We start from the raw sequence: 11,915 nt of genomic DNA, 5'->3' as shown, positions 1-11,915 counted from the left end.
ATGCAAAGGTACGTATGGTGTTTCTCCACGCGTCGGGGAGTTCTGTCTTTGTCCTCAGTGAAAAGGACAAAGCTGTCTGACTCTGATGCCCTAGACTCAGGGTATCTGCACTCCGAGAGGGAAAGCACCTGAGCTCCGCTGCTGTTGCTACTACAGATCTGTGCATTTTTTTTTGTGCTTACCTCCTGCCTTTTTATACATTGACTGTCGAAACATAACTGCTCCAATTATTGAGTTATTTAACTGTGATTATACACTCTTTGTTTACGTTAAAGCTCCCTGTAATCATCAGTGCTGATAGGTTTCAACAGACTGTCTGCAGCAGTTTCCATCTTGTTGTCTCTTGTTACCATAAGAGTATGCTGCTCCTGCAGTTGGATTATTAACCACGTGGAGCAATCAAGATGATTAATACAGTTTAAAGGACATTTTGAAGATAAGAGATGGATTTTCAAAGAAGGAAAAATGAGGCTGTATCCAAATCTGTTTAAACATCTTCGAAAGTCCTCTGGCTAACTTCGCAAGCCGTCTTTGCTATAACTTGCTACTCAGTACACCAGGAAAAAGAGAATTACAGTGAACTTGGGGTTTAATTTTTATAGCCTAAGTAGAATAATATTTTTGCTCTCCCTTCCTGAACAGATTAGAAAACTGGTTTTATATTCAGGTGTAATCTGACATGATTAGTAAGACTGCCTTGCAGGTCTAGATGCAGTTACAAGGCTGGGCTGTGGTAGTGCCTGTGGCACTATGAAGCAGGATGACATGCTTTTCCCAAAATCGTAGGTGCAGTGGGACTGTAGTTATCCCCCTTTATCCATTATTCACAGGACTGAAGTCTTCATGAGGCTGAAGCCCAAAACTCAGGTTCAGATGGTCCATCCCTGAGACAGTGCTTCAAGTAGGTGGGGGCGTGGGGTTCCCCTCCAGCTGCCTTTGGGCTGCTCTGTAAAAAGGAACTTAAACCTCGGGGACCAGAAGGAAAGGAAGAAAGAGCAAGCTTGACTCTGTGGCCTGTTGGGCAAACTGGTTTGTTTCTTTTATGTTCCTGCTGCCGCCTTTTTTTAATCCCTGATTGCTTACTGCAAAATGAATAAACATTCTAGGGAGCAGGATCCTGAAGCAGGAATTGTCCTGCCTACCTGAACATCTTACCTACTGGTCCTCAGAGTCAGGCTGCTCTTGTGTATTCCCAACGTGATCCTGGGGATCCACATTCCTTTCTGTACAGTGTTCAAGATCTTGCCTGAAGTTACTTGAACAATTAACGGGAAGTCAGAGCTCATTTAAAGCAATTCATCCCACAAACAGGAGTGCTAATGAAGCCATTTGAGAAAGTTATATGTGTTCCTCTGCTCTCCCACATCAGCAGCCCCTGTCCTTACCTGAAATCTCAGGTTCTGAGGCTGTGTGACCTGCCCAGCTGATGGCTTTCATGAAATGCTGCTTTTTCATAAAACACTTATTTTTCATAAAACTCATAGAAATTTGGTATCCACAGGACCCTTGATTGACATCTGCCACATTTGGTTGAAACTGCCTGTTGAGTTCAGCTGGGAGTGTGGAAGGGAGCTGAAAGTGGGTGAGCAGAGACAGGGACACAGTCACAGAATCCTGTTTTTCACAAAACAGTGCTTAGTTTTGCATTAAAAGTAGCAGATTATTTTTCTTTTCCTTCCACGTCAGGTGCTGGCTAATATCCAAATTGGTACTTTCAAGGTCAAGTGCTCACAATGCGACACTGTAAAATTTGCTGTGAGAGTTTCTACATTTGAGAAAATGAATTTCTCTTTCTGAATCGCTCATGTGGTAACCCAGAAAGGTGGGGTCAGTTAAAGCAGCATAATGAGAAAAGCTCAGAACTAACTCCACCAACTTTTAATCATTTGCTTTAATGGCAGTACATCATAAGAGCAAAGAAGGTGTGTAACTTCCTTGTTAGTGACTTCCAGTCAAGGAAAGCACAGTGTCCTGCAGGTATGTTAGTTTTATAAATTATGCCGCAGGTATGTGTTAGTGAACGATCAAAGATAACTTTTACAGGTCGGAACAGCTACTTCTCTAATGCTCCAGCAGAATTTGTCAGCATCATGCAATACTGTAGCAGTAGTTGCACAGTGACAAACAGTCATGACCTTGGGAAGCAGCAAGAAAGGGAAGTGTTATAGAGCCCAGGGAGACGGGAACTGTGTAATCTAACTACGATCTGTGCTTATGCAGTGCTGTCCATGTGGAGGAGGCAGGAGTCCTGCGTGGAGGACCAGGAGGGCCTGATCAGCAGTGGCCAACGGTCTCCAGTGCTACTCCAGGTAAGGGTGTGAAAATCCAGAACATGTGTCGGGATCTAATGTTCACTGAAATCGACCTCCTAATGCTTCTGGCTTCTTCTGTTCTGTGTCTTTGAGTGAAGTTCTTGTAAATTAACTTATGGAATCTAAATAGCATGGAATAAAGAAGCATAAAATACCTGTTTTTCCTTACTCAGTCTCAGGTGAGCACTAGAGATAAGAGTCCTTCGTCCCAGCTTTCACCCTGCCTTTTGAAGTTACTGATTTGTGCAGTGGAATACTGGAAGGTCTTAAGATGGGTGTGTTCAGATTCAAAATGCTTGGGTCTAGAGCTGATTTCAAAAGAACAGTAGAACTGGGGTAGGAGCTTATCAGTTCTCCCGTTGTTATTTTTACAAACCCAGTAAGTCTCTTTGAATGTCTCTCCTCATTTTCTGTGGTCAAATCAGACCCTTTTTTTTTTTTTGCTAGCTGTTTCCAGTCACTAGTAAATGATGACGGAAACTAATCTATTATTTGCTTGTCAAAATAAATGACCAAACCCACATTTTAGAGTGTGGCTTAATTTACTCAGTCACTGACTGATGACTTCACAGTAAGGATTGGCAAAAGGTCCTCACTGAGTTAAGAATAAAAAAATCACCTGCATCATTTGCAGCGCAGGCAATAAAATATTCTCGCTTGTTACATTGGAGCAGGACTAATATAGAGATGTAGTGGAACAGCTGGTCGCTGGTGTGATCAGCAGTTTCAGTCACGTCCGCTGTCAACTTAGCGATGCTTTGTGAAGAGTTGTGAGCCCTGTACTCTGCAAACATTGTGAGTCCTCCGGAAATTCAAATGAGGAGTGATGCTTATGGCACAGAGGCAGGTAAAAGGCTGGGAACTGGGAACTCCAGCAAAAAAGATGTGAGAGCTGCTTTATTTAATACTTTTTGGTGCAAAGTTTTCCCTTGGATTAAATGGGAATTTTTACCTGGATAGAGGTCAGGGGAGCAGCTTCAGGTTTTGCAATCACAGTTATAACATATCCATGGATTAATGGTGCCCAGCAGGACCGGCAGTGGAGTTGCAGAAAAGTTGTCTGCAGAAACAAATTTGGAAATCACGAGTAATATAATGTGCAATGGGCCCCTAGGTTGTAATTACCTGGTTTTCGTGTGCTCTTCCTTCTGTTGCAGGCTTTGCAGGAAGACACAGCTTGTGGATGTTGTGAAGGGTGCGTAACTGTGGAGCTTGCATTTGAAAATGTCACCTCAAGTACACCTTAACCTTTACAAAGGTTTCCTCAGGCTTTCAGCCACACATCATCCTTGACTGAGCGCTTGGTGTATTACCTTGTAGCAAGTTCAGTATGGATGCAAATACTCACCCAGATGTTTGCTTGCCGCCAGTGCAGATTTCTAAGTACATTAATGTAAATGCAAAGGTGAAATGGTCTTGTCTTCTGAGGAAGTCATTGGAATTCGTGTCCCAGAGCCCTGTTCCACTATCTGGACTCCTCCTTCCTATTCCTTTTGAGTCTTATAATTTTAAACTTGCTTTGGGAACCTGAACATCAGTTTGTTTGAGGAGCAGCACTAACCCTTGGCTCTTACTGCTCTTCCCTTCCATGATCACGCAATGAGGCACTTGCGCGGTGAATGCATCCCTGTCACACACGCTGCTCTGTATGTTGGTGGCCACGTAGGGTGGAGAAGACTGCAAGGCATAGTTAGAGGAGAAGCTGGCAAGATGTCCTGTGGAAAATGGGCAGCTGGAGAGGTGACAATCCAAGTGCCAAGGCTGTTTACTCTGGCCCTGAGTGTTGTAAATCACTGTTTCTCTGTATTTTTTATTTCTAGGTGATGTATTCAAAGAGGTTGTAAGAAATACCTTCAGCAACAGGATTTTTTCCTGCCATACAGGAAAATGTGACCAATTAAAATTGCATTATAGAATATCCAAGATAGTTACAGCTACCTTTAAATGCAGGTTTTGGGAATCAGGTTCCTTGTAAATGAGTATTTTTCCCTGAGCAATGACGACTCATTTGTTCAATCTTTGACCACTCCCAATGGATTAGTGACCCTGGCATAACATAAATTAGATCTTTTTTTAGTGGGTTTCGGGTAATAGTCTTCATTCCTTGTAAGCAAAAACTACAGACATCCCTGGTCCTTAATAGCAAACGGGCAATTGATAGGGAAATCTCAGGAGTAATGATTGTGTTAATTTTCATAGCTGAAGTACCTCACCATGCTTCACAGTTTCAGCAATTTACTACCACTGTTTTAGAATCCTAGCTGCAGTTTCCCACAAATATGTCTTTCAGTGCTTCTTTCTTTTCCTGGCTCCGGTTCAAGACCTGTAATATTTTTCATCAGGTTGACATACCCAACTGATGCTTTTCAGAAGAGCTTCAACTCTTTATGGTCAATTGCAGTCAACTGAGTCAACCAATGTATTTGCTCCCGCCATATCATTTGCATATGAATGGAGTGCACCTGGGTCCAGATAAACTCCTAGGTAACCTATTTGTTATCTCTGTTATCATCAGCTGCAGGTCTCCACTTCTGATTTCTAGAAACCGCTTCCAAGCCTGCTCTGTGCACATAATCCCCAAGCAGTTGTTTTAGTCAACTGATTAATCCCAATCAGTTTGTCACTAAACCATTCATTTAATTTAGCAATCACAAAAGCCATGGGTGAAAAGCCTCACAGAGACAGATTCAGAGAGTTAATGAATGAGAGCATTCAAAGATGGTGTTATAGGAACACTTGAAGAAGAATGAGCAAGTGTTAAATCAGTAAATCCTTCATTCCTGATACATAGCTGTACTCAAACATCACATGATGTTTCAGCAAATATGTGTTGCCTGAGCAAAACTTGGCCCTCGTTTGGCTGACAGCACTCCTGCTGACTTCATTGCATAGTTCACCCATGCAGGGGACAGTGAATCTTGATTAATTTTTTAATTGTCTTTGCATTTTCTTACACACCAATAGTTTGTGGGTTTGTAGTCAGGATACTGCCAAGTGAGGTGGGACAAGAAGGTTCAAACTCCCTCTGAGCAGAGAATAGCATTGGGTTTAGCTCTCTGGGGCATTTCATTCGTCCCCCACATGCTATGTAGTAAGTTCAGGAAATGCAGACAGATTTCTGGTGTCTGCTCTATGTCCTTCAACAGTTTTGACAGTTATATCGAATTTTCTATAGGTGACCACTAACCTGAGTGAACTTTATTTTCCAGATGCCTGACTTGGAATTAATGGAGCTTGATTTGCAGAAATGGTGGGAGTTTGTAACAGAAACTAACATGAACAGAAACTTTGATCCAAACATCCCACAGTGAAGCTGAGTAAATCAGCCCTGTGCATAATTCAGAATTTAGAAATAGAGGCAATTAGACAGATCTGCATTTTATTGTGCTTCTGGTTCCAATCTACAAAACAGAACTTCACAAAAACGGTCTAAAGATGCTTTCATAGCACATGTAAGACTCAGGAGAACGAGAAGGTTTTGTGATGAAAAACAGCCAGGAGGAATTTTAAATCCTGCGTTCATTGTAGCCTTTAGATGTGTGCAGCAAATAAGGTACTGGGTCACACCCACGTATAGAGAGGGGGGAAAAAATGCCTCCATTCAGGCAGCTCTGCGAACAAAAGAGGAAAGTACTTCATGAAAAAATTTGCACCTGAAATCTGTAAGCATGTAGGAGTAAGACAGACTGCGGGTGAAATCCTGGCATCTCTGAAGTCCATGGCAAATAGCCCACTGGCTTCAGGGGAGCCAGGATTTTGGTGTCCAGCCTTACAAATATGCAAAGGGGCTGAATTAAGGGTGCATAGGAAAATACCGTTCTAAAATATGCTCATTTTATGCTTCTGATTTTATGGTAATATTATTCTACTTGTCCTTTTGCTGTCCTTTTCCCAGGTAATTAGCTGGGGAAGAGAGGTGGTAGCCTTGGGTTTTTTTTTAAGCATCTTATGTCTTTTGTGAGAATCTACTGACCTCACCATGGGCAGTTCTTCATGCTTGGCATTCAGGGTGCATATGTTTATCCCTTGAACTGGCCAAGTAAACAGCAGTGGTAATATTGGCTGCTGCTCCTTAAGGGAAAAAAGCAGGAGAGACAGATTAGCTGAGGATTTCATAGCTCATGAAAAGGCAGGAGAAAATTATAACCAAGAAACTCAGAGTTCAGTCCAGATCTGAAGAGGGCTGTATGTACATATATCTCTCTATATATGTACACAATTTATGTATGTATATATATTTTATATATATTAGTTTGTGTATGTATGTATGAAATCTTTATACAACGATGTAAAGCTCCTTGTGTCCCATCATCCCAAGCGTGACTCTTTCAACATTTGTCCTCCAAAGTCTGTGTCTATCATAGCTTTCCTCTATTCAGTTCTTCCTGCTGTTCCTTACCTGCTGCCTAACTGTGACCTTTTTACACATGCCACACTGGCGGGGGGATTACATGCCCATATACTCTCACACTGCCCTGAAAGGCTGTACAGACTGTTAGGTTTTATGCTGGAAACTGCAGTTGCTCTGGGATTGATTTATGTTGCTCTCAGAGGATGGTTCCTGCTGCAATCAGCTGGAATGCAGAAGAGGCCCATGGATGGGGCACGGGCTGTAGAATAAGTGATAATGCTGAAAATTAAATATGAGAAGCAACTATAAATGTGGCAAATAAGAAAGGTTAGCTGAAAAGTAAGGTCAGTGCTCCTAGTAAATTCTGTACCGCTGGTTTGCAGTAGAGTGTTTTGAATGTAGGAAGGCTGTGAAGACGAGAAGAGGGGAATGATTGTGTGGATTTGAATAAAAATGTCTAAGAATGCCTTGCTGGGAGAAGAAATGATTGTGATTATCTAGTGAAAGCTGTGGCATACACAGTTCTGTGTGTCACAGACTAATTTGTATGTCAAGCAAGTAAATCTTACTTGAATAAGAACATTCTGTCGGAAAGTGATGTTTTCTTCCAGTGAGTGTGAGAAGGGCCCAGATGCGAGTTAAAGCGTTAGTGTAAGTGGGAGAGATCTGAGCGAAATCTAAGGACGTGAAGGGGGGACACCAATAAAAATCTTGGAATAGGAAGATGAGCACAGAGGATCTGGTAGGGGGAAACAATTGGAAAAGGATGCTAGAAGGTCTGCAGGAGGCATGTAAGTTTGGGAATGTCACAGTGTAGACTCATAAGTGACTGCTGAGCATAGGTCACTGGAAAGAAGTTGGCACACTGAGACTGGGTGATAAATTGTGATGAAGGGGACAGAAAGCCGCATTGCAGTTAGTTGTTCTTTTCATGGAATTATCATTTGATCTGTCTGCATCTTTGAGCCCATTTAATACCATCAGCATAGAAGGAATGAATTTTTTCCCCTCAGGTTGACTCTTCGACTGTTGCAACAGACACTGTTCTTGAAATTCAGCGCGCTTAACACTTAAGTAAAAGCTCACCAGGAGCCACAGTACTGTCAGAGTGCTCTTGGCCTCTCAAGTATTTTTCTAAATATTCAGTTTAAAGAGAAAGAGCTTAAAAAATAAATTTGAGAGTATGAGAGCTGAGGTATAATGTATTTCATGTGATATAGCTTGTGAATGGAGAACAATTTCTTCTCAAATGTCAGCGAGTGTCTACTTACCTCCTTCAAATGACCTTTCTTACGCACAGAAAAAGGGTCTAATTAAGAGTCATCAAGCAGTCACTGCAAAGAATGAGCAGGGGCTGGAAGTGCTGCTGCTTTGAGACTGTTAAAGGTTAATTTACAAATAAGAGCGGAGAACACTGGTCTGGCTTAGCTTAGCAGTTCATTGATTAAAGCTGTAAAAGATCATAACTAATCAGCAATCCAAATACAAAACTGGGACCTTGGTTTGTTGTAGAGTGCTGCAGCCGTTTCAAATGAAAGGAGGTAGAAAATGCGACTGTGCACATCTCTATCCTCTTTTTATTTTAATTAATAACCAATTTTCTATGTAATTTCACAATTCCAACTTGCAAACCCAGAAATACCTACATAGCTAAATAACAGCTCTAAGAACCATATCCTAAGTGGTCTAAGAAACACTGTGATAATACATGTAATATTTTTAAAGGAGAAAACAGGGAAAATATAGAACAACCAAGTTATTCATGTTTCTCATGAAAATTAGTCTTCAAATGAATGATTCAATAAATCCCCCAAATGAAGCTCCTAAGCAGTGTAACTAGTTCCTAAGCCTACAAAGTATCATATAGTTTCAGTTCATAGCTTCTTGTAATCATGGAAAAAATCATCCCCATAAGGCACATTAAAATGGTTATTTAAAGCTGCGGTATCTGTACCAGCTCAGTGCAGTCAGGAGGAGGAAATCCTGCCAGCGTTCTCGTGTAGGTGCAGAGCAGTGACACTACACTGGAATAGAAATAATCCGCAAGGACCATAGAAGGCTAAGTCCATTTCTTCTATCTCATGTTTTGACCTTGGTCATTGAATTCTCAAGTTAATTCTACCTAGTGGCTGAGGCACGTGATGCAGAGTCCGCAGTTTTGCCCATCCTCTCAGTACACTATTCCCTGGATACTCCCTGTATACTTCCTGCTCTTGGGATTTCCACTTCTGTTTCCTCCATTTTCACTTTTTCCCTGTTACCTATCTGGTTTGTCAGTGTGCACCTCTCTCTTCCCTATTTCTCTTCAAAACTTGTGTATTCCTTTCATCCACTGACTCGAGTCTCTTCCTGCTCATCTGTCTGCTGTCTCCCCTCTGTATTGTTATTCCAGGAATGCTGAAATGTAGATCACTGGCTTGGCCACACATCACCTTTTCAATATTTCATACTGAACTAAGACTTCTCTGTGATAAATGCTTCTTGTTTCTGACAGCCTGATGGAAGCTAGAGAGGACTGAGAATTTCAGATGCTGCTTAGCCTGAATAAAAGCATTTTGAAATTGGAAATACTTTTCAAAAGAACATGTCAAAAAAAGTATTTTTATGACAGATGCAGTCTGACACACTGATTAGTATTTTTTAAAAGCTAATGACTGTTCTGACCATGAACTCGTCTGCTTCACCACATGCAAAGTATAGTTGAACCAGCAGTTTGGGCTTTCAGTATTTGCAGCCAGGACAAGGTAAATGAATCGGTTAGTTTAGATTTCTGTTCAGCTGAATGGGCAAAGAAAGGAGGGGAAGATGGATATTATGCAGAAACTGCAGTCAGGGCTTGGCTAATGTTAAATTGACTTTCTGTCATTTTCCTCTTAGCTGCAGAAAACCCATGGCTGACCTGAAATAGCATTTGTGATCTTTATCACAGGGTCCATTATTTTTCAGTGGAGTGTACCAACTAAATTAGATGACATGGATGAGAGATCTCATAGTGTGTGATACCTTAGTCCTTGAAGACTCAGTGTGAGGGGAAAAAAGGACTCATCAGAGTCTGACAAAGACTGTTGATGGAAACTTCCAAGTTGTGTGGTCTGTTTGTCTTGGTGTGTTTGAATAAGACACTGTTTTTGTTCTGACTGTGGAAGAGAGTGGTCTTGAAAGAGTTTATTCCTTCCCATACTGTGGAGAATTCTTGATTCCACCTGCTGCAAAGATTTGTGAGAGGAATTAACCTTTCTCATTAGCCTCAGGCAATGCACAATGCATTTGTGCATCCTGTCATTTAGTCAAGTCCCTGTGCTTGTGTGGCCCTTCTGCTTAGATTAGGGCCACATTTGTCCCTGACTGGAGCCAATTGTTGAATTTGCCAAAGTGGAGACGATGACATCCAACTTCTAAACTCCTCATGGGGTGATTGTTCCAATCTGGATTTCTTGAAGAAAGTAAGACTGATAGCTCCCACTGAGATACTAATATCTCAGGAAACCTGCAATATTTCCAAACCCAGGAATAAATAAAGAGTAACGGGGCCAAAGGCTAGTGGTTTCCTGTGACTGAGTAATATAAAGCAGGTCTTCCCAACTTGTGGACAAAAGCTGCTGCAGCTGGAGACTTTGTCATTTTAGGGAGAGATGAAGGAAGAGATTTCACACAAGCAGTTTAGCTGGCTGGCAGGCTCTCATTTCTGTATTTAGGTGCTTGGAGAACGTTTAATGACAACAGCTCCTTGTCTACTTAATTCATCCTTTCCTGTAATAAGCTCTTTGCTTCCTCAAAATGGAAGTTACAGTTGCACCTAAAAATGGTTCTCATTTGATAGCTGTTACTAACGCTACTCCTTGTTGTAAGAATGAAGTAACATCTGAAAAGCACCTGACTTTGATTATGGGGAGTTTTGTCATGTCCATAATGGCCAATAGTCTACTAACTCGTTTGAATCAAATGACTAAAAACTCCAGCCAGTTTATCAGGTTTCCAACCCTGATTAACCTGCTGTCTAGAAGTTAGACATACCCCAAATGATGCTGTAGCTGAGCAAAAAGGGGGGTGGTGGTGGAACACAAAAAGAATAGAGAGATGGTGTGATTGATTCTTAGACTTCTAGGAGGAAATTCTTTTGTAAGTAAAATAAAGTCTGATTTTCGAATTTTAGCAGGTTTTTCACTTGTCCATTGCTCTAGGCATGTGCTTCTTTGTGATCTTGGTAGAAATATCAGTGAGCTTGTCTTGCATGTCTTCTGGTAATATTCTGTAGCTACATGGAAAGCATGGATTTTGATTCCCATGTCTATTATTTTCTCAGAGTTTTCAATAAATAAATAGAAAAAACATTCACTTGCAGCTGTACTACCTTGCGTTATGATCTTGTCAGAATTTATAAGCTAAACAATTGCTTATCTGGTCAGTACTTCAGGGAACTGATGGTAATCAAATTGTTTCCACATGAGGCTACAGCTGCTTTGTTTTCTCCCTGTTGTGCCTCCCTTTTGGGGGGGGTTTTTCTTTTCTTTCTTTCTTTTCTTTCTTTTCTTCTTTTCTTTCTTTCTTTTCTTTCTTTTCTTCTTTTCTTTCTTTCTTTTCTTTCTTTTCTTTCTTTCTTTTCTTTCTTGTTATGGGCTGCATTTTGTTCTTTGAAGGAAAATATACTCAATTAAATGTTAGAACATTCTATGATAATCATGATCCCACAGGAATTTCAACCCTGTTATGTCTTGCAATATACAATTCATTATCTAATAGAAAAGCAGTGGATGAAATAAGGAAGGTTCTAAGCAATTCTAGGAAATTTTGATGTGGAATGTATTTATATTGCCAGTGATTGAAGGCGAAAAGAGGTTGAGGGAGTACAGACCCTCTGTAACATTACATCTTCCCTAATGGATGTCTGCCTGTGTGCAGCACTTTGCTGTAGACAAGGGTCATGAATGTATTTTTCATGCGTTTATTTTTGTAACAGGGCACTGCGTCAGTGGCGGTTGTTAATGTTGTAGTGTGGCGGTGCCTCTCAGGTCAGACTGCGCTGCACAAAGCCCATGCAAATACCAAAAGACAGACTTTGCCGTAAGGAAGTTACCGCTTACATGAGCAGGGCAGACGAAGTCTGGCAACACAAGGGAAAGGACACGAGCGTTATCTTGGTTTAAAAAGGAAAAAACCAAGGGCAGAAAAATTAAAATTTTTCTTATCACAGAGTGCTCTGTGGCGATGCTGGGGGACTGGATCAGCATCCACCTGGCCCCAAACGCTCTCGC

The 11,915-nt window shown here is 41.3% G+C and overlaps 1 protein-coding gene across 1 annotated transcript in view; it reads left to right on the top strand.

Annotated features, from left to right (window-relative positions):
- The window catches only part of PCDHAC2 (protocadherin alpha subfamily C, 2), a gene marked incomplete at its 5' end in the record, with an annotated part of 49,830 nt that overhangs the window by 10,734 nt on the left and 27,181 nt on the right, over positions 1-11,915 (top strand). The window contains one exon of the mRNA XM_010135071.1: positions 2,211-2,309. Coding sequence (XP_010133373.1) covers positions 2,211-2,309 — 99 coding nt within the window. The remainder of the gene's footprint in view (positions 1-2,210; positions 2,310-11,915) is intronic.

The sequence above is a fragment of the Buceros rhinoceros genome, unplaced genomic scaffold (assembly GCF_000710305.1).
Source record: "Buceros rhinoceros silvestris isolate BGI_N320 unplaced genomic scaffold, ASM71030v1 scaffold15714, whole genome shotgun sequence".
Classification (NCBI taxonomy): domain Eukaryota; kingdom Metazoa; phylum Chordata; class Aves; order Bucerotiformes; family Bucerotidae; genus Buceros; species Buceros rhinoceros.
This window is presented reverse-complemented; position numbering and strand designations above follow the sequence as displayed.